Raw genomic sequence first — 23864 nt, 5'->3', positions numbered from 1 at the left:
TGCCAAAAGCCTTACATGTGAAAGCCAAGGCATAATCTATTAGACATCAAGAGTTCGAAATCAGAAGTTTCTTCTCCCAGTCAAATTGCACTCATGTATGCTGTGTTCGAGGTAAACACAAAAATAGTGCAATTTAGATATCATGCTCTAACAGCTGAAGAAGGGAGGAAGAACTACGAAATCTTAGCAGATATCCTTCATCGAGAAAGAAAAATAAAATCTAATTCAACAGAAGCTTCATTAACTATAAATCATCTGCATCTTCCATAATTTTTTTATTCTAGCAAAGAAAGAGCAATGAACCAGTCAGCAAGCTGTAATGGTACAGCATGGTGAGCATGGCTTCACTGGTGTATCTGCACAGCCAAAGAAACTCTCTTGGCTATTAGAATAATAAAGGATGATCCACCCTACCCTTGAATAAGGGCGTCGTATTGGTGGAAGCCATTGCCTCTGAGGCGTAAAAAAACAACTCTCCGTGAATGGAAGAAACCTAATAGCAAGTACAGGCTCCCCAATGACAGAAATTCTAGTCAAGCACGAGTAGTGCGATGAAGAGAGTTGGAAAGCTGAATCGCCTTGGTTTACAATGGAAAACTAACCACCTTTTTTTCTTTGATTCCCTGAAGTGTAACATGGTCCTTACCTGCCCAATTCATTAGAGTTCTAACAGAAAATATAAATAAACTGCTAGAATCATCTAATTAACGAAGACAAAGCATTGCCTCTTGATTGATCAAATCTTAATGGATTTTGCATATTTGCAACCAATAGAAGAAGGTAACTAGGATAATTTAGCATTCGGAAAGGCTCCACCAGAGACATCTAGCTTCAGGGGTTAATTTTCAGAATAACAAAAGCTTTTTCATCCTCCACGTTTTATTTAGTACTGTAGTTGCATACAATTATCTACAGTATCTGAGCCTTCTCAAATCATCAAAACTCTCCAATGAGAATGTGCAGTTGAGGAAATCTGTTCACTCACATATCTATCTTGCCCCACAGGAACTGTATTTTACTTCCCACAAGAGGTAAGCAGTTTAAGCATGAAATACTGGTTAGAACTGTCGAATCTCAGGTGAGATTAGGCCAAAATCCCATGTAGCATATTTATCGGCACTTCTATGACAAAATCTGATTGACTCTACCATTTTGTTGATCGTTGATTGTGATGCATTCATAGATCTCTTAAGACGGATGGACAGATGGAGCCACCCAAAGCTTCACTTTCTTGTCAGCACCAGCAGTGCCTAAAACAGTGACAAGTTCACCCCCTGTAAAAGAACAAGCTGGTGTGAGGTCATCAAAATCAGACGTGGCATAGAAATTGAATAGCAGAGGGCAGTTCTCGGTCGAATTGCAAATCACTAAGTTAGACACTTAGATCTGACTCCAGAGTTCAGAACTGTGTACTAATTAGAAGATAAGGTACCCATTGTAATTTGACACCAAGATCAATCCAAGAGAGCATAGAGGTACAGAAGGCAAAGTTAGAGAATGACCACTGATGGATTGTACCAGAAAGTTACATGCTGCAGGAAGAGGAGAAGAAAATTTTAACCAATTAGGCAATCATAATCATCCAGGTATCAAGTTCAATCAAGGATTCAGAATGCAGCATGGGCCCATGGATCAGCAGCCATGTACTCTAATCCTATTCTGGGTCAAATTGGCTGGAATCAGCGGCATCACTCAGAAAGTAAGATGAAGATGAGGGATACAGAGCTCAGATTTTTGGAGTTTTTAGCCCCAGAATCTTGTAGATCGAGTCAAAACATCGACTCCTTCAATTTCTGCATTTTTAGCAGCCAAATGAAGGAGATATTGGCAAAAAATGCATCATCGGCTAAATCAGTTTTCCTTGTTTGAATTTGGGATCGTCCTCCATGGTTTCCAATCCTAATCGGCCGATTAACCCAAGCTGATTCCAATTTTTTGAAACCTCACTTCTGATAGCTAATATATTTTGTTGACTTTCTAAAAAATGAAATACATTAGTTGACATTGTTTTCGACAAGAAAACTCCAGGTCAGCCTCAGAGCTGTCGCACCTTGCAAAATCTAACCCAATGGATAACATAAATAGGTCCAGGGAAGGATAAGCCCATTCCAGGACAGGATCAACACTTGGCATCCTTTACAGTTGGATCCTAACAGTGAGAATTTATCAAAATCCCACCTGATAAGTTACTCACGCTGAGTTAATTGGATCAGCTAAAGGATCTAAATATCAGGAAGATTCAAAAGAAATTTAAAGATGACTTTTCTAAGGGAATAAGATAATTACCCATTGGAATATTCCGAGGTGCCCATGCAATGCCTGTAATATCACCTGCATGATACGAAAGAATTAATACAAACTAGCAGAGAAAATATTAACTGAAAGAGGTATCACCATGCAATATTTCAAGTACAACATCCACTAAAACATATAAGTTAAAAGTGTATCACAAGGCTGTGGTCCACAGGTGTTCCATGGGTTCATGTCTAAGTTGTAGTTAGTTGTTATGTCTTTAGGTGTTTCATATTGTGATTAGGTTAGATAATTATTTACTTTTATTATGATTATGATTGGTCATTGTAATTGGTCTTTGACTCTTAATAGACATCCCATCCGACTAAGAGTCGGTTGTTAGCTATATAAATATATCGCCAGTCCACGAGAGTGTACTCTAACATTATCATTTCTCAGGCCTTTCCCCCTGTCTCGGTTTATTCTCTTCTCCTCGTCATCTTCTTCTCTCTATTGCTGGTTTCTTTATTTCTGGTATTATTACAGGGTATCACATAGTTATCAAGGCGTCGCCTAGGCGTCCAGGCTCCTTGGTCGCCTAGGCGGGCGCCTTGGTCCTCCTTGTTGGTGTCACCTTTGACTTTTGGACCCTCTTCACCGCCTTGGTCGCCATAATAACTATGGGGTATCAGAGCATTAGTAACCAGTCCCTCACCACTCAGATTCTGGTTTGATAGTCTGTTAAGGGTTTTTTTCTGGTTGCAGCACCTACGCTGTCCTACCTACTATATGAGGCCTTAGTTGCTGATTATACGAAGATGAACTAAGGTCTCTATGTCTTTACTATCTATATCTGCCTTTATATCAAAGGATCCATGCAATAATCAAGGAGAACTCTGGTCTTTATTACCTATAGCATGGCAGTACTCAGTTTTTTGGACAGGTTTGATTTTTTAAATTATTCTACATCAAGCCACAAGCTATATTCAATATTCTGGAGTCCTACTCAATGCTCTCAAGCAGTCTGGCGATACCCTGTTTTAACCCCTTTTCTGGACAGATTTAATTCTCCAGCTTTTTTTTTTTTTTAGATTTAATTCTCCAGCTATTATAGATCTGACCTTCAAATCAGGGCATACTTTTGGGGATTTAAAGGTCAGCCCTAAACTACAGTTGCTTTTGCTTCCTCTAGTGTGTCATCTCCTCTTCAGTGGCATTACTGGTTGGGACATCTTTCTTTTCCAAGCTTCAACAAATGGGTACCAGATGCAAGAATATTTCTCGTCTCGAGGGTGAAGCATGTGAGCTTGGAAAGCATCACTGTACCTCATTCCCATCTCGTGATGCTCGTCGCAGTCTTTCTTAGTTTTATTTAGTTCACTCAGATGTGTGGGGTTAGTGTCGTATCAAGAGTCGGTTAGGTTTCATTTATTTTGTTATTTTTGTTGACAATCATTCTCGAATGACATGGTTATTTCTGTTAAAGGAACGTTCTGAATTTTTATCTACCTTTACAAAATGTTTTCTGAAATAAAGATTCAGTTCAGTGTGTCAATTAAGGTTTTTTGTTCAGACAATGCCATCAAATATACCCAACGTGAAATACTAAACTTTTGTACTGACCATAGTATCATACATCAGGCTAGTTGCACTTATAGCAAAATGGAAAAACCAGCACTTGATATAGGTAGCCCGTTCCTTAATGTTCCCAAATGTTTACGGAGTGATGCAGTTTTTATTGCTTGCTATTTAATAAATCGCATGCCTTTTGTTGTTCTTAATAACCAATCTCCATTTTGTGTGGTTTTTCCAAAAGATTCTTTGTTTGGTTTACCTCCATGGGTGTTTGGTCGTATATGTTTTGTTCACAACCTTCGTCCTGGTATTGATAAATTACCTCCACATGCTACCAAGTGTATGCTTTTTGGACATGCTCGCACTTAGAAGTGGTATAAGTGGAATGATTTTCCACAAAAGGAAGACCACTCAGCGAGAACATTATGGAGCAAATCATGACCTAAGTCAATGAAGTGAAAATTATTCCCCATCATGAGTACGTTCTTCCCCACGATTTTCCAAACATGGATGCAACTCCACAGCTTCATGTTGTGGATTTTCTTCAAGTTGCAGACAAAGAGCCAATAGCCCCCCGTTCACGTGTTTTTATTTCTACCGTTCTACATCTCAACACTGGGGGAATTGATGCAGGTCCACTACCTTGGACCGATCCAAACCCATTTGGGTACCCAGATGGAGATGAACCGGGTCCAATTTGGGTCTTTTTCCTAGTAGGATATTTAGGATTTTTATTTACTTTATTGGGATAATTATGTAAGGAGATCTTTCAATTTGGGCAGGATATGTAGGAAAAGGCAAGTTAGTTTTGAATTCCAATTTCAGTTTTAGAGTTAAAGTATTAGTCTTTTAAATTCCTTATTATTTATACTATGTAACCAACAAAAGATTTAGATTAGAGAATGAATTGAAAAAATTGAGTTACGTGGTGTGACGCCTGTGTGGCGTGCGATCTCCCTCCCCTCTCTCTATTATCTTCTTCTCCCAGCGATACCCCCCCCCTACTCTTCGGTTCTTCTTCTCTCTAAACCTCTCTCACCTCTCTTTACCTCTTCTTCAGCTGATATTATTTCTGATATTTCTTCTGGGTTATTGTACTGGCGATATCTTTAAGTTTGCTTGAGTTTGCTGGAGTTAGCCTAATGTGACTCAGCTCAACTCAATATTTCAGGGAATAGTTCGCTTCTTCAGGTTGATTCTGATCCCAGGTCTTTGTCCCCATTAGTTTCCTCATCTTGATAAAAGAACCAGAACTCAGACCTTGAAATTTCTGGTATATTACCAGATTGCCACTAGTTATTAGATTTGAGCTATTTGTTAATCGGGTGGGCCCATAAGCGATCCCAGCTGGATTTTCGAACCCCGGATCCGTATCAGAAAAATATCAATAAGGATGGTAGACTTTCACTCTATCACTGCACAAACATAAGAAACATGGTCCAAAACCAACTCCGCCAAAGAGGTGTTACGGTGCAGAAACCTAGTGGTTCAAAAGTTTGACCACCAACTGATCCTCTTGCTTGACACCATAGTTATCAAGGAGGGAAGGCGACTATGGCGTTTTAGAGGGTCAAAAAATCATGGCGACACTGCCATGGAGGCAAGGCACCCGCCTAGGCATCCAAGGAGCCTGGACGCCATGGCGTCACCTTGATAACTATGCTTGACACCAAAAATTTCATCTGAAGTCCTTTCAACATTGTCACAAAATATGGTCATTATGGTGTGATCATGTTATTACCCAGTGTCAACCACTCTACAGCCCACTGTTAACCTTCCCATCAGTACTAAGTCAGTTTTGACCCCTATCCATTAAAGCTCAGCAGTTTTGAAAGCTTTCAGCGTTACTGTCATTTGTTACATAAAACCAGAAGCTGCTGCTTCTCAGATTCTTGGATTATGAGATTCTAGAATCCTGCTTTTGAGGTTGGAAAAGGATTTGCAAGGAGATTCCAGCCAGATTCTTGAATTGCCTTTGATGGGCGCTAGAACCCAAGGTGCAAACACCCCTCAGCTCCTATCATGGGTACTCCTGGCTTCTACTCCTAGAATCCGTACCAAAAAGCAAACCAACCATTTAGATTGTTTCAATTGTTTATACTTTTCAGCATTGTTCAAATCAGTGGTTTCTCATGTCTTCCTTTTCAGGTACCAAGAATTATGTTTCAGCTAGGTTTTAACTTGTAGTACATCTCAAAGAAGACTGATCCAACCATTCCAATCATATCAGCAGTTCCACAATACTGAATTTTCCATCTTTTAAACTTCACTTGCAAAAAACAGATCAGGAATGCCAAATGCCTGGTTGAGTCACATAAATCACATGAAGACTTGGAACTTTTTGGCTGTGGATTTATGGGATCTCTTGAAGATACTAACGGATACAGCCAACACACACACACAGATTAAACACCATAAAAGAGCAACAAACACCATATTACAGGCAAACACAACATGAAATATACATTACACCATGTGGAAATTTTGAGTATGGGCATTAATAAGATCTTGGCTGTGGATTTATGGGATCTCTCGAAGATACTAACGGATACAGCCAACACACACACACAGATTAAACACCATAAAAGAGCAACAAAAACCATATTACAGGCAAACACACCATGAAATATACATTACACCATGTGGAAATTTTGAGTATGAGCATTAATAAGATTTTGGTCTGGTCTATGAGGCCAATAAAATATTAAAAAGTAATTCTGATCACAGCGGCCAGCCGGCCATCATAAATACATAAAATTGCCTCACAACCACAAGTTCAGGTGTCAAGATTCAAACTGTAAGAATGGTTGTTTATGTCCAACAAGAACAACAATAGTGAGTAAGTGTTTGCAAGTGTGTGATGTATGGTGTCGGCAATGGGTGCGTGGGTTTATGTCTGTGCGGGAGAGAGAGAGTAAGGTTGGGGGGGGGGGGGGAGGCAAAGCATAAAGGATCTTCATGGAAGTTTTTGTTTTTTTTTTTTTTTCTGTTTTGTTTTTTTGTGGAGGGGGGGGGGGATGTTTCCCTTCAACATTCAGAACTACATAGAAAGCAAGGTTCTAAATCTCGGTTTCAAGGCCGGTTTCGACCAGCCAGGAAACCGAAATTTCCCAAGTTTCAACCGAAACCAGGTCAAATCCTGGTACTTTTCTGGGCAAAACTCGACATGTCATGTGCTGTCAAAACTTGTCGAAACTATTGAAACTAGTCAAAATTGATCGAAAATTGGTATTTTCTTGTCAAAACAACCAAAATGTGTGAAATATGGTCGAAACCTGACTCGTATCAAGTTTCGTCTCGGTTTCTTGGGAAACCGAGATTTAGAAACATGATGGAAAGTCACATGATGAGAAACATAATTACCTCTTAATGTAGGATGATAAAAAGAGAACATAATTACCTCTTAATGTAGGATGATAAAAAGAGAACAAAACTTAAGCATACCTTCATGTGCTTTATCAGCTGTATCCAACACCTTCCCAGTTTCTGCACACAACCACTGCAATGTTGAACCATGTGTGGCTGCCAATATCCTTCCATCGGGTGAAAGACTGAGACGATCATAGTGCAAAGCGGAGCCTTTTGAATCACGAAGGGGAATCGGGAAGACCTTCAAAGTCTTTGGGTCCTCGTCAAGATGATACCGAACTTCCCAAATAGATTTTAAAAAAAAATCAGCACAACAGAAGTGACCTAATTACTTTTATAAACATAAACATTACAACATCATTGTATCTAGTTCAATCACAATAGATAATGCAATAGAACAAATTTTGTTCACAATGGGAAATCCGTAGTGACAAAACATGCAAAGAACATAGGGGCCATCGGAAATAAAATTTTCTTGCCACAACCAGATTCATGCTAAATCCAAATGTGTATTTCAAAGTTACTTTTGCCATCACATCTTAACCTGTCAAGCAGATTGTGGAATTGCCTACGTGAAACCAAGTAACGTTGCCACAATACAATCCAAAACCTAGGATGACCCATTGTCAAACACCAAAAAAGAGGGGGTGGCAGATCCACCAATTGCCTCAAAGCCAAACAGAAATAATTAGGCGCCCTTTGCAGGAAGGACACCTTGTTGTTGTCACCTTGATTTTTTTTCACTCCTCCCAACGCCAAGGGTCGCCTAGACATCGTGACAACTATGCTCTAGTGAAATCAGCAGGAGAATCCAACATATTCCTTGTTGGTGTCGTATACACTGAATTTTGTCATCTTAAAAGACTCTTCAACCAATGCTAAAGGAGGTATTGCTCACTTTTCCCAACAACGGTGCGGATTTCAGGCTCTTTCGCCAGCAAAAATACCTTTTCCGCCAACAAAAAAAGGGGTATTTCACCAGCAACCATTTTCGCCAACCAAAAATGGGTATTTCACCAGCGAAAAAGAGGTATTTAGCCATTGAGGTATTTTGGCAGCGAAAAATAGGATATTTCGCCAGCGCAAATTACAAAGGGAAAATCCAGAGAAAATCCCTAGAAATATAAAAAATACCCCTAGAGTCAAAATTCTGCCAAGAAAGTCCAAAAGGTGCCAGAATTCTGCAGAACTGAAGAGAAGGAGCCAAGGGCCGGTAATTTCTTCCTCCTTCCTGATGTAGATTCTGGCCAGAGGAAGAGACAAAAGACCAGGCCCCTTTATGGCCAGAGATGGACCAGCTCGAGTCAGCCCTGCAGGACCAACTCGAGCCAGCCAAGCAGGGATACATTATATTCCACGATTGTGATAAGGATCCCCCTTGAACAGTCAAAGATGCTCCACGATTTTGAGAGAATCCTCCTTTGACCAGTCAGCTGGGATTGGTGCACTCAGTAGTTTCTATTTAGTAGTTTATATATTTATTAGTTTCTAATTTGTAGCTAAATTATAAAGCCAAGTAGTTTTAATTTAGTTAACTTCTATTTAGTTAGGATTTATAAAATTTCTATTTTACTAAGTTTCTATTTTAGATTAGTTCTTATTTTTGGAAAGTTTTTATTCTATTGTAAGCTTGCCTAAGCTATTAAAAGGCATCACATCTTAATGAAATAACAGAATTTTTAGAGAAAAGAATCTTCTGGCCAATTTAGCCATCGAGTATGGGAGTTTCCCCTGTGCTGCAACAGCTGAGATAGCTGTGGGTGAGAGACCCAGGCTGAGAGAGCCATTCCCCCTACCCCCTACCTTCTATTGTCTATCTTCTCCACCTCCTCTGTCTCTCCATCGATCCCTGAGTGCTGCTGTGATATTGTGACTGCCCCAACCATTGAGAGGACCATTCGAGTGCTACAGCTACTGCTCCAGTACTGCTGCTGCTGCTGTTCTTCAGCAAGGAGGATCGAATCACCTAGCTGCTGGCCTGCTGCTGGCCCTGCTGCTCCTGCTTCCAGCAGCCCCAATCGAACCACCATAACTTGAAGGCCTGTTCCCAGCATTATTTTGAGGATTGATCCACACTTACAGGAGGCTTACACGATCCAAACTTGAGCCCCAACTGTTGGCTGGGTTGGCCTGCAGGGTATGAGTTTCTATTTTGGTGTTGATGCCATATCTTTCAATTCAACCATCAGAATCAAGTGAGATTTTCAGCAGTGCTTCTCTTCCATACAAGCACCAATCGGCCTAAGTTTGGTTACATTCTCCAGGCTGGTTTGGTTTTCAGTTATTTCAATTTCTTTTCCAAAATATCCTCATATGCTGTTGTAATGGCGAACTCCCCTTAAATATATATTTTTTAAATGTCTCCTCTTTAGCCATCATAATGGAATCCCCTTTTCAACCATTATGCGTCCTTATTGGGGCTTTCAAAACGCTCAGTATTATACTTTACGTCATTGTAACCGCCAAATTTCCAAAAATAGTATAAAATTATTTCCTTCTGACGAGGATGCTCCCTGTTGTACCTCAAACCCCGGGGAGGTGTGGCACATCATACTAAGCATTCTGAGTTCAGCATATTCCATTGGCTGCTCTCCGGCCCCAAAACAGAATCTTTTCCCATAGGAATTCGATCGACATACAGTCAATTGTATCGGACTCTGTTTGCCAAAAATAGATATTCAAAGACCATAGATCCTCCAATTGGAACTACGTTATGACCTGATCCCTATGATGCAGATAAATCAGTAAAAGTGGGCTTATTTTAGTGGAAATAAGCCTTGGGTTGGGTTCTATACATATTGAGGCTTTGATCCCATGGGTTTTCAATGTCATAGGCCACTTTAATGGGCCTAACTATGGATATTAAGGCTGAATACGGGATTGCTTTTATTAGGAGTTAGTTTCTTATACTTAGCTTATTTTTAAGTTATTTTGGATTCAATTGTTATTAAGTGTTTTAGTGGGGCTGGATTAGGGTTCTATAAATCCAGTCCTATTTTGAGTTTGGTTCTTTTATTATTTCACTTTCCTACTCAATTTAGGATACCTTATTAGTTAAGAATTGGTTAGGCCTTTCTTTTTTAGTGAAGGAGTTTATTTTGAGTCTTCTATATAAGTTTGTAAGGGGGCTTAGCATTGTACACGAATTTTAGAGAAAAAAAAAAATCAGAACTGCTGCTGCTGCAACTTGTCTTCCATGTGAAGAACTCCTTTTTGATCGAGGAAGAAGGAATCGGTGTTGATCCGATAGACATTTGTGAACCCTGAGTGGATTGTTCTTGTGCTCTTGTTCCTCTACTACTTCTGGTTTCTTGTTTTTGTTTCTATTTTAAGTCATAGCCATTAACAGGTAAGTAAGATCTTCAATTCTGCAACTAGAACCAAACTTCTTCTAGAAGATCACCAAGGTTTGACTGTTTGAGGTCTCGGTATCTTGGCTGGTTTTGGTCAGCCAAAAAACCGAGTTGTCTCGGTGTCTTGGCCGAGTTGGTGCATTTTTATGTCAAATTTCGGTTCTTCCCCTCTCCGATTGCACTCTCCCTCTCTACTGCAGAGCCATGAATGATTGAAAAGCAATCAGCAAGATGGCTCTCACTACCCATTAGATTAGAATTTAGAATCTTCTTAAGTAATTAGAAACCATCAGATCAGAATCTTTTATATATTTTTCTTCTTTTTTCTGATTGAAGATTTGCTCTTTCTCACTCAGAAATCAATCTAAAACATCTTTCCGAGAATCCATACCAAATAGGCCCCAAGTCTGCCTCGACTTAAACTTAGAACCCAAATAAAACATTTAAGTTCAAAGCATCAAAATAGCCTTTCTTCAACCATCCAAAAAAAATAGCCTTTCTTCATAAAACAAGAAAATAAAGGTAAAAGTGCATAATGAACTGAAACTTCTAAGTGTTTTGAATCTTTTGATTCGTATCAATATCCAAGGTTCAAGAACTCGGTGCCAAGGCCAGTTTCAACTAGCCAAGAAACCGAGATTTCCCAGGTTTCAGTCGAAACCTGGTATTTTTTGGGCAAAACTCTACATGTCATGGGCTGGTCAAAACTGGTCGAAACTATCGGAACTGGTTGAAATTGGTTAAGATTGGTTGAAGCTTGGTCTCTTTTTGTCAAAACTGGTCAAAATTATCAAAATTTCCGAAATATTGTCAAAATGTGTCGAAACCTGGTCGATACAGTAGTATATATAGGTTTCGTCTCGGAAACTTGGGAAACCAAGATCTTGAACGATGTCAATATCATATATAAAAAAGTTGATCAGTGTAATCATCACCAAACACAAAGCATTAGTATATCCATGAAAAAGGGGACAAATAAGAAGAACAGTCTTTCACAAACATTACAAACAAATGAGCAAGTAATAATTAATAATGTTTATTAAACAAAATTAAAATTAGCAAAATTATCAGTGTCATGGTGACATGAAAAGAATTAAAATATATATCAAATAAAGCATACCATTGATATTCCATATTCTTATTGAACCATCCTTAGATGCCGTGATGATTTGTTCTGAATTTGGAGCAAAGCATAACCACGTTACTGCACTCTGATCACCAATCCAAAAATAAATAAATGAATGAATGCAACATGCAGATTCAGATCCAAAAGAGTACCACGCCAAAAATCTTTGGAAGGGTTTTTTTCCTTTTGAGGAAGGGGGGGATGTAATTAGATATTTCCTAAAAAGGGGTAAGATAACTCTAGAAGTCAAAAACAAGACCGCAAAAAACACTAATGGAGAAAAATAATATTTACAAATCTGACCATCATTATCAGTGCAACAAGGTGAGCCGAGGCATCCAAGGTGAGCACCATATTCTAGATATGCATGCCAAATTCCAGACATATTTTGATCCAGATCAAAGCTTGAAGAAGAGGACAAAATAAAAGTCAGAAAATACTGTTCACGAATTATTGTTCGCGTGAACAGTAATTTGGGTGCATATTCTCCTATTTTAGTTTCTTATTTAGTTTAGTGTAGTTAGTTTCTATTTACTTGTTTTCCTTGGGCAGCAAGTTGTTTACTTTATTAGGTTTATTGTTAGTAGATCTTAGTTTCCTTTTTGGTTACTTTTATTAGACAAAGAAGTTATTTGTTTCTAAAATAGAGTTTCTATTTTAGTTGCTTTTAGAGTTGCTTTCTATTTTGGTCCCATTACTTGTAACCCAAGTCTCAGCTATTATAAGAGACTTGCTATTTTTATTTGTTTCTATTTTGGACTCAGTTTTAGAGTTTATTTAATGTACTGCCCATAAAGGCATCCCGACGATTTTACTAAGTGAATGAAACTTTTGCTTTGAAGCATGAATATTCTCTTGTCCATGTGAGTGACTTGAAGGGCTAGAGGCCTGGCTGAGAGAGCCAAAACTTTAGGGCTGACATAACCTGACTGGTGAGAGCTGAATCTCCTTATCCCTTTTCTTTTCTTCTCCTATCTTCTCTTCTTATCCCACTCGCTTCCCTTAACCTGCTGCTTCCCTGAGATTGCTGCAAGTGCTGTGAAGACCTTAGACCTCTGGAAGATCAGAATCAAGTCCCAATCAAGATCAGATCTGTTGTTGCTGCATCAATTCGAAGGGAAATGCCCTGCGGCTCTGCTGTTCTGCCCAGATTCTGCTGCAGATTTCAAGCTTGGATATCTCCCCAACCAGCCACTGAAATCAATTGAGATTTGGAGGGCTGAATCACATCATCAAAGGCTACATTCGATCCCAATTTTGGCCTATTCTACTGGCTGGATTGTTCTACAGCACTTACCTTCTAATTCTGAGTTTTACCTTCTATTTTCAAGATCAACTCAGATCTCCACTTCTGACCATCAGAATTGGACGAAAATTGGAGCACAAGACCTACTCAGCCCATGCTCCATTCGACCTAAGTTTGACACTGTTCTACAGGCTGGTTTGATCTCTACCTCCTAAGTTACTAATTCTGGTTTTATTGTAATTATGAAGTTCTGCTGTAACCTGTCCACAATCCTACTGTAGAATGGTTCTTAGCTGAACCCCTTCTACATTATATTTCCTTCATGGTTCAGGGTCTGGCCACCTTGATACATAAGGTGATTGGTCACCTTGGGCATCAAGGCCTTGACCATCATGAAATTTTGACATATAAAGTCAGAGTTGGCAACAATGTGTGCTTCATCAGTTCAATAATATTTTCAAATCAATTAGTTCAATAAATAATACTTCTTTGTTGAAGGCTGAAAGCTAACAGAACTATCCTTGACTGCACATGGTGAGAAAGTGAGAGACAGAGTGATGTAGTAATGTCTTTTTAGACCAGCACGAACCCTTTTGGAGGTCCAGACCAAGATGAACAAGGTCCAAATCTGGTTTTAGTCTAGAAAGATATAAGGTATCAATTCGGGTTTATTTAAGTAATTTGAATTATTTTATAGAAGGTAGATAGCGATAGTAGCTTTAAGAGGATGAGTTTTAAGTCACTTTCAAATTCTGTCTTTGCTTTAGGATTTGATTAGGAGTCTTTTCTTTTTCCTTATACATGCAAGAACCCATTGAGGAATACAGATTAGAGTTGAATGAAGTTGAGTTTTGTTTCGAGTGTGCCTGTGTGACCTGATGTCTTCATCGAATTTTCGATTTCTCAGTATTTTGATGGTGCTTGTTGTGAGTTGTTTGGTTCATTGTTCACAAATCCTTAGACGAGTCATCCTGTAAATTTTGGTGTCAAAAGGATAACTCTACAGTGAGATACCAACCGAGAATCAAACCTGGTTCAAGGCTTACCGATCAGACCTAAGTTCGGTCCATTCCAGTTCCTTTGTTGCTTGTCGTTCCAACCGTACAGTTGTCCTATTTGGGAGGACTAGAGACGAGGATCTTATCCCCACAATCTCAGGTTGAAGTGTGAACTAGGTGTCATTGGTTACTGTTCATGTCGTAAGGTTGAAGAAGACAAGTCTTCTTATTTACAATTAAGACCCTTTTTCCTATATTACTCAAAATCCCTTGATTCATGAACTTTAATTCTGTTTTGTCCCTACTCAATTTAAACACCAGAAAACCCCTTCTTTTCAAATTCCTTTTAAAGTTTGATCCTTTCTGATACAGGAGCTGTTCCATGGGCCGGGCCAAACCCGTCTGAGAATCCAAACCAAGACAAACTGGGTTCAATTGGGTCTTAGGGTTCAGTAGCTTTCTGATACAGGAGCTGTTCCATGGGCCAGGCCAAACGCGTCTGAGAACCCAAACCAAGACAAACTGGGTTCAATTGGGTCTTCGGGATCAGTGGGATATTTAGTTTATTTATGGGAAATTATCAGCGCCACCCCCTGAGATATGCCGCCATTATTTTAATGCACCCACACTAAGTATGCAAATATCAACCTTAACCAGATTCTAACGGGGTTAACCTTTTAACTGTTAAGTAGTGATGTCAGCAGGTTAATTTTTTCTTAAAGACAATACTACCCTGGTTATGACATGAAGTACCTATTCTACCCTTCCAATTAAAAGAACCAAATACCCCTCCTTCCTCAATCGAATACCTCAACTGAGGAGAACCATGTCTTCAAGCTCCACGTTCAACTCTCCCCACTGCAACTCCATCAATTCCATCCCTCCTTCCCCATTCCCCACTCTCACTTGTACCATAAACAATGAAGGAAGAAAAGGAGGAACAGAATATAATCATTGGCATTTCAGCAAGGAAGAACAGAATATGAGTTGGTGGTGGGCAGGAGCGATCGGCGTTGTTAAGGTAATTCCGTTTTCTTTCATTTCCTTCTCCCCCCTCTTTCTTCTATATTGTTGATCTCTCTAACTATTCGATGATTCTGGTTTTGATGATGATACTAATCTAGTTATAAATTAAAGAATTGCTTTGCTTGGTTGAAATTTATAAGTTCTGATCTTCGGAATAGAATTCCAAATTGGTTGTTAGAACAGAGGAGGTCTGATGACGATGAAGATCATCCAAAGGGACTCTACGAGAGCGTGGGTCTGGTCATCGGCATCACTGGCATTGTTGACAACAGCCTGGCTGAGATTCTTCTCCTCCCTGACACCCCTGGTGGTCCCAGGAAGGTTTACGGCGTAGCCTGTCACCCCCCGCCGCTCCTGGAACACCAACTACCCCGTCGAGTACATCCCATGTGATGTTTCCAACGCCGACGAAACCCTCACCAAGCTCTCCCCTCTCACCAATGTCACCCACATCTTCTACGTCACCTGGGCCGATCGAGGTACTGAATCTGCTAACTGCAAGATCAACGGCGCTATGTTACGCAACATTCTCCGAGCAGTGAACCCCAATTCCCCCAATCTCCAATACATCTGCCTCCAGGCGGGAACCAAGCACTACCTAGGCTCCATCGAGAACCAAGCCTATGGAATCTGAGCACAAAGTATTTCCAATTCTTTCTTCGTTGCAGTCACAAACTTCCAAAATCATTCAGAATTCATCTTGGAACAAAAAGAACTCAACTTTAACAGCATACCTTCTTCACTATCATCAAATTCTTCTTCACCCCTTTTCAGAAATGTCTTCAGTGCTGCCTCCTTGCATTCTTCAACTTCAACCAGTGCCTGTTCCACATTTCCATCGATGGAAACTCACACTTTCCAAAACATCTAAGGTATTCCTTGGTTTTGTGGTCTAGGCTTTGGATTTTCTTCTTCAACGCTTCAGATTTCTTCTGTAGATCTTGTTCTAACGAAGAAAAATGATCAGAAAGTTCCTTCCATAACAGAGTACAGCACGTCATCAAGGACGTCTGCCTCTGGAAGTCTTCAAAACTCATCTGAAACATTTCGCCGGGATCAGTAATGGCTACCAATCCCATTGTTACGACGAAGGGAAAGGTATATCGGAACCCTAGAAATGGAAAGAGGGTAACTTAGTAAATTGCATTTCATAGGTTAAGTGGTTAACCCCGTTAAAATCTGGGTAACAGTAGATATTTCCATACTTCGTGTGGGTGCCTTAAAATAATGGCAAACCTGAGGGGGTGGCGCTGATAATTTCCCTTTATTTATTTATAAGGGTTTTTATTAGTTGGGATTTATCTTGTAATCTTCTATTTTAATTTTAATAGATTAATTAGTGATAGAATTGCATTAGGAATTTATTTCAATTTTAGATTATGATTAGGAGTTTTATTTTCTTTAAATACTAGCTTGTAATCAACGAGGATCAGATTTTGAAGAATGAATTAATTCCTTTGGTTGAAACCCCTTGTGGTTTGACTGCTCGTGTGAGCCCCTCTTCTACTCCTTCATCTTATCTCCTCTTTCTACTGTTACCTTTTATTTAATCCCACTTTATATATTACATATTCTGTTCACCTGGTTTCGTGTTCGTAGGCTGTTCTAATGGAGTACTCAGTCCCAACCTTTGCAAACCTGGTAGAGCTTCATCGGTTTAGCTTTCTGGTGCTAAATACTACCTAGGTTATGAGTTCCGTAGGCAAAATCAGATCTGAACTTGTAATTACCGCCAAGCCTAGTTGCAGGTCTTAAACCCTCTTTTACATGTACTGTTTAGGGCTGTGATTGGATGATTTTGAGAGGCCTAGGTGTTACGAAACCTTGCTTGGAATTTCAGGTCGAGTTTATTTCGTGAAATTCTCACTCAAAGTGCTGCTGAGTTTCCGCCATGTTCTGTTAGGCCAAAGGTTGAAGACAACCTTCACCCTCATTCCACAATTCTCCTTTATCTTATTTTTATTGCCCTACTTTCCAATAATGCCCTCCCCTTAGTCCTTTAATCCCCCATGTTCTTATTTACCCGTAGTGGTATACCCTTTAACCATCATATGTGTTATCCTACTTCTTAGTTTCCCATTATTTACAATATTGCCATCATGGTTATAAACTTCAATTTATTTACGGATTTTGCCATCAACCCTTTTATTTGAGCCTTCTATTATTCAGGTGGGCCCATAAGCAATCCAATTAGGGTTTTTGAACCATGGATCTGCATTACTTTCATTGGATTACTTTACCCTTGAGGGGCTGAACTGTTCTAGAAATTATAAAACTGCCAGTTCGCCACTCATTCTCCTATTTGAGAATTCTCTATTTTTGTGGGCCCATAGCGACCCAAAAACGGTTTGTGACCTGGAGATGGATTACAGAGACAGAGAGGCAGTCACTGACAAACGGACAGAGGGAGACAGTACGATGAAAAGTTTGCAATGAATCTCATGACATTAAATAATATATGCAGATCTTAATTTAGAGAGAAATTTATGAAGATAAGAATAAAAGTTTCATAAGAAAATATACAAGGTGAAAAATGAAACACTTGACCTTATGCCCCTTGAGTTGCATAACTTTTGAAACTCCCTTCACCGAACCATCCTTGGAATAAACAATCTCCCACACCTGCCAACATAAATCAGAAAAGAACAGTAAGTTTAACCGTATTGCGCACACTTTAGGACCATACTCCAGTGAATTTACAGACATACATTAAAAATGGGGGGGGGGGGGGGATCTTAAAATTCGTTGTATTTAGTATCCCCAGATCATGTAATTAGGCAACAATATAAGCAGAATAGGATCATTGGCAAGTGTAGAGTTATCAGCTCAGCAACAATTGCCTGATGTTGACATGTACAATACTAACAATTGAAATAAAGTATCTGCATGCTCAACAACATAGAAATAAGCTATCTGCATGCTCTGTCCATTTAAATATGTGCAATGGCATAAATATTTAAAAGAAACTGGAAAACCATCCATAATTACTGGATCTACAAGGAATAACATAAATGATCAGAAACAGAAACCAGGAAAGAACCTCCGGATAAGAACCTTGAACAAAGCTATAGAAGTCTAGAACTCAAATATAAAAAAACCACTACTACAAAAATACCTTTCCATCATGGATGTGGTATTTACTCATACAAATATTGCAGGGTACCTCACCTTCACATCAGCAGTAAATGCTGCAGCAGCAATAAAACGGCCATTTGGAGAAATAGTAGCCATGTTGTTTTTGAGCTGATTTGTGTCAACATTCCCTAAGATCTTCCCACTTTTCCCATTCCAAAGGATTATATCAGTACCTGAAACATAACAGACGGATAATAAGGGCACATGAAAACAAACATTTAAAGCCCCACAATGTTCTATACTTCCCTCTAGTTTAATTATAAAATTCATTCTCAGCTATCCAAGGAGAACTATGTTGTAGTTATGTGTCACAAGAGATTGTTGCTGCAAATCAATTGTTCGCAGTTTCCATTATGGGCCAAATTTCTCAACCCAATCCATGTCAGGCCCTTAGTGTATTTGAAGTAGAAGATGATGATGATGGTGAAGGAGAAACAATTGGTAAAGAAGACAACGGAGGAGAGGGAAATACATAGCCCCGAGGATATGCTCATTTACTTCACAGTAGAAATTTCAGAAGGAGAACAGCAAAGAAGACCCACATTACAGAGCCTAATAATTTCTCTATAATCAAAAGAGGGAGGAGTGTCATTCCTCACATAAATGATAACCCTGGTGGGGCATAGGTAGGCTGAACCATAGGTTCAGATTTTACACCCCTTTAACAGGATCTCAAGAAAACCCTAACCTAGTAATTAGGTCAAGTCAGAGTTAACATTTTCTGATGGAGCCCAGACTTTGAGGGGGAAAAAACAGAACATAGAAAAAGGGACATGACCTTTGATTTCCCACCAACAGGTCTAGATCAGAATCTCCTTAATCACAAGAGTTTCTCACTCCTCACTGAATCTCACAACGGCCTACTTTCTCAGCAGCAAAAGAGGCAAAGCTAATTCTCATTCATCAAAATTGTTGGATCAGCAATAACCTACAATTAGTTTATTTAACAGAAAAGACTTCCTAGCTACATAAAGAAACTTACCTTACCAAACTTACATAGCCAATAGGAAACTTGAAAAAAAAAAAGGACGCTTAAAAGGAAACCCTTTACACAAGGTAAAGGTCTTTAACTTAAATAAAACAACTTAAACTAACCTAATAAAATAAATCCCGTATTCCTACCTCTTACCCCCTAATTTAGGCCATTAAAGTGGTCTATTACAAAGAAAACTTATTGGATTAAAGGCCCAACATGTATAGACCCAATCTGAGGCTTATTTCTACTAAAATAAGCCCATTTGTGTTTTATCTGCATCACACCCAAAAGTTCTCAAAATTGCATGCACACTATCCTCTGACCACATGCAAAAAATAAACAAAATAATAATAAGGGAAAAACTTATTGTCATGACTCCATGTTGAGAGGTTTCTTAACACAACCCCCAAATCTGCATATGAAAGTTTCATTGACATTCAAATTTTATACATATGCTGTCCACATCATTATCAACAGTTAGAAACTTTCAGCCCAATCCATGGCTTCCATATGGAAATATAAAGGTATGAAAATTAGTTCATGTTTGAACTTGGGCAGCTTTTGGTTAATTTTGTTGCAAAAACTGAAAATACAAGGATTTTTCCTTGCATGGTGGCGATATCATATGAACAGTTAATAAAAAGTGAATAGATGAATAAATTTCCAAAGCAACAAGCAAAGCAAGTATGATGGAATTGTAAAAAAAAAAATACTGCAGTTATGCCCATGTGACATATAATTTCATTCGATTTTCATTCAAAGTCTTAACAAGTAAAGCATTTGTGACTGTGCCATATTGATTCTAACAAAAACAAATAAGTTGACAGTGAAGACGTTGAAAGTGATGATAAAAATAACTTAGATCCAAGGTCCTGCTACACAACCAAATACCCAACAAAGGAAAGAACTCCGCCAAGCTCTACATGTTTAAATGGGAATTGGGAAGTCCATAAATAGAACAGTTAGAATCCCATGAAGATGATATTTAGGTCTAGAAACAGAAACTAAAATGAGTTGTGTACGATGATCAATCCATACCTTCAGAACATGAAGCAATAACAGTACTCCCATCAGCACTACCATAAGTTGCAGTCGTTCCAACCAGAGTCAGGATGGCCCTTTTGTCATGGACTTTGTGGTGTTCCCATTTGATTTCTGGGAGAGGAAGCTTGGGTTGCTGCTTAGTTTCATTGTCAGCTCTTGTATTTGCTTCTCCATACATGTATAAAGAAGAACCAGAAAAAGCCTGTGTAGCCACAACTATAGCTGATTCCCCATCAGAAAAGGCAACTGCTGTTGGATGATTTCCAGCAGGCAAGTTGATTCTCAAAAACCTGCAAAGGAGTCAAGAAAGGATATGATCATGAAGCAGGAAATATATCTTACACGTCAATATGCAGGTGCAGGCAATCAGTAATTAAATTGGAATAATAATATAGCACAAAGTGTCCAGAATTGTCATACTTGAAGCTTTTACTGGAAGCATCATCCAATTTAAATACCCGGAGCAGTCCATCTGCACAAACTGTAAGAAACAACCAACGTCATAGGATGTTTGAAGATATAGATTCTGAATAAAAGTCAGCGTCAAACGTAGGCAACCCTAGGCGATTTGCCGGGCAGGGGTCTGCAGCTGAAGCATTAAGTGAAGTACTTAACATGCCAAAATAGCCCCTCACCAACATGTAACTATTTTAAATAAGAAAAGAAGAAACATAAATACACATACACCCGCAGACACATGCACATGTGCAGACTACTTGGCAATCCTAACCTTGTTTATATGATGTAATATAAATACACTAACATTTTTCTGGACACCATAATACATACCTATCAAACATATCAATTCACCAAAGTGCAACAAAAGAGCATACACATACATTTACTAATTGAGTTGTCTCCTACCCAAAATGACAGTCGGGAACAAGCTTGGCATGATCATATATCTATTTCAAATGAAATAGGTACTCCGTGACATATATAATAGTTCAAGTTTGTCACTTCATCTCTACTCTCAACTTTCAACTCAAAAAAGCCTTATCCTAACTACTTAAAGTCAGTTGACAAACGACATCTGACAATTATGGGCATTGATTTGCCTTCTCATAGATAGTGGTGTTATAATGCTACAAGATAAGATTTCTTAGGTATTAATATTACAAAATAAGACGATTTATGGCATATGCTCATGTGTCTAGTTTAATCCATAACATATTTGGTAAGATTGTGCAACAGTAAGGTTGCTCCATTGTGACCAAGTGGTCACGGGTTCGAGTCTCTGGAAACAGCCTCTCTACAAAGCGGGGGTACAGCTGCGCACATTATGACCCTCCCTAGACCCCACAGTGGCGGGAGCCTCGTGCGCTGGGTACGCCCCTTTTTTATATTTGGCAAGATGCCAACATAGAGCTTTGGATGGCCATTAAAAATGAAAAAAGCAAAAAAGTCAATTATTTTTTTAAAATGGATGGCTAAAAATACAGGGGGAAAGGCCAATGTATTGTTGGAGGGGGGTGGGACTCACTGAAATCATTCCTGAAATTTTACAAGCAGACAGTACATAGACTATCCAATCCTTCCAATGATTGGATTGGCACATACCTTTACCAAGGTCTGGCCACCTTGACAGGCTGTTCAAGGAGCCTTGTCGCAAGGGTTAAGTTGCGCTATTGCAACCATCAAGTTGCGGGTTCAAAACATGGAAACAGCCTCTCCATGAAGCAGGGTTAAGGCTGCGTACATTTGCCCCTCCCAGACCCTGCAGTTGCGAGAGCCTAGTGCACTGAGAGGCTCTTTGTTTTTAGGAGGAATTATGTTTCCTTCTCTTTTTATTTTATTTTATTTTTTTTCTTTTCTTTTGGTGCTCCTTTTCAGCTGGGGTTGTGGTTTGTATTTTCATTTTACGAGATAAACGAGTTGGGAGAGCATAAGATCCCTAACCATGTGAGTACATCATTGTTGCAATTACATAGTGTAACTCAACTAGTTAAATGCGTTAAGGTTATAACTGCAAATGTCTTCGTCTATGAAAAAGATTTTTATAGCTTTGAAGGTCAAGAACAGCGTCAATTCCTTAAAATCTAGTAACCGCAGATATAAAATTAATATAGATATATAAGTAAGACTTAATTCCAACCTGTTGCCAGATTCCGACCGTCAAACGAGAAACAGAGAGCCGTGACTGCATCCCCGTGACCTTTCAAAGTATTTATATCCAAAGGATGGTGCCGTTTCACTTGATCCTAAAAATGTTGCAGGAATTTCAATTTTAGGTACGACCAAAAATAAAAAACAATAGCTATGCAATATTACCTACAATTCTACAACCCAGTAACCATAATTAACCTTTTCAGATGCGTGCGAGTGAGATTTCGCATGTGATTTCTTCGAGGTTGGCTGCGAATGCTTCAAAGGTTTCTTAATTGTGTTCACTTCAGGATTCGCAATAGTTTGAACTTCGGATCTCTTCCTACGAAAATAATCACTGAATAGAAGAAAAACGAGTATACCTCCGACAAGAATCGAAAGTATAGAGATCGGAAGGACTGAAAACCCTTGAAAGGTCGAATGAGGCTCCATTTTTTTTTCCCTCTGTTGATAAATCACCGAAAATAATGACTTCAGTCGACTAATGGGATCACGCAGATATTGGGAAGCTTCGGTTATGTAAGAACTCGCTTTACACCTTACCACCTATGGCAAAAATCGCCCCGCTGGTTTCATCTAAACTACAAGAAATGGAGAAGATTTAACAGGTGGCAACTATGGCAGTCCTATCGCCTCTCAGCAATTCCTCGCGGGAATCAGGAATCAAGATGCATATAGAACAAGGGTTTAAATCGGGACGGTGCTGGGTAATCGGGACGGCCCTAATGGGTTCGGTCTTTGTAGCCCAGACCACAAGTGTCCTTTTGTTTTGGGGGGAAATTTCACGGACACCCCCTCTAAGTATTCAATACATCACGGACTTGTCAAACTTGGTGAAAATGGCAATCTTCCCCCTGACGTTAAGCATAGTTAGCATCCAAATTAAAATGTCCATTTTACCCCTTTAGTAATATAATAAAAATACTCTCATAATTCCATCATCTTCCCCATTAACATTTTTTTAATCAAATAAGTGGGACCCACCTACTCTTTATTCTTCTTCTTCTCATTTTCAACTGAGACTCATCCGTCACCACCACCACCACCTGTACAACCACCAGCCCCCTTTGCGAACCCCAACCTCCGCAATAATCTACCGCTGTAATCGCCGCCCAGACCTACACCCCTTGCAACCCCACCCCATCCATGCCCTTAGTTCTGCAACCCTCACTCACTATACCCTCCGTTCCACAAACGTATCCCAGAGGATGTGAGTAGTGATTCAAATCTCATAAACACTATATTTCCTCAAATAGAAACGAATCATAGCAATAAAAGAAACCCCTTTGTTAACATTACTATCGTTCTCTTTTTCCCCACCATGCTCCCCTATCTCACCATGCCAAAAGCCCCCAATTCCTTCTCCTGTAATGCGGATGGGAGCTAAAAAAATTGTATTCTTGAATGAATCTAGAGATAGATAATACATACATAAAGAAAGGGAGATGGTTTTGAGAGGGTTTTTGGTTTCCTTTCAAATCAGAGGGAGTTTTATTGGGGATTTATAGGAAATTTTGTTTTATGTTTGAGAAAAAACAAGGGAAGGCAGAAACCCAAGGGCAGTTTCCATTTTCGGGCTTTTGGTTTTTGGCTGATAGAAACAGAACAGATTTAGAGATATGAGGACAAAATAATCTTGTCCGTCGAGGTTTCATTTTTATCAATCTCTCCCTCTCTC

The 23864-nt window shown here is 39.2% G+C and overlaps 1 protein-coding gene across 1 annotated transcript; it reads right to left on the bottom strand.

The window, feature by feature from the left end:
• Positions 1-849: 849 nt before the first annotated feature.
• LOC122664802 (transducin beta-like protein 2) lies at positions 850-22618 on the bottom strand. Its single transcript, XM_043860783.1, has 10 exons — positions 22385-22618; positions 22176-22281; positions 20501-20561; positions 20075-20370; positions 18094-18233; positions 17473-17547; positions 11650-11740; positions 7252-7455; positions 2287-2331; positions 850-1274 (listed from the first exon to the last, which is right to left on the bottom strand). The coding sequence occupies exons 1-10, from the start codon at positions 22616-22618 to the stop codon at positions 1189-1191; spliced, it is 1338 nt and encodes a 445-aa protein (XP_043716718.1). The 3' UTR covers positions 850-1188.
• Between the last annotated feature and the right edge of the window lie 1246 nt (positions 22619-23864).

Source organism: Telopea speciosissima, chromosome 6 (genome assembly GCF_018873765.1).
Source record: "Telopea speciosissima isolate NSW1024214 ecotype Mountain lineage chromosome 6, Tspe_v1, whole genome shotgun sequence".
NCBI classification, from domain to species: domain Eukaryota; kingdom Viridiplantae; phylum Streptophyta; class Magnoliopsida; order Proteales; family Proteaceae; genus Telopea; species Telopea speciosissima.
The sequence above is the reverse complement of the archived record's forward strand: the minus strand, read 5'-3'. Positions and strand labels throughout refer to the sequence as shown.

Bases quoted from the DNA above. Each gene is read 5' to 3' on its own strand.
- LOC122664802 (XM_043860783.1), bottom strand. From the start codon at position 22,618: ATGGAGCCTCATTCGACCTTTCAAGGGTTTTCAGTCCTTCCGATCTCT. The intron at 20,562-22,175 runs GTTGGAATTAAG...TGTTTCTTACAG, and splicing joins CGGTCGGAATCTGGCAACAG to TTTGTGCAGATGGACTGCTC. The intron at 11,741-17,472 runs GTCAAGTGTTTC...ATTGGTGATCAG, and splicing joins TGCAACTCAAGGGGCATAAG to AGTGCAGTAACGTGGTTATG.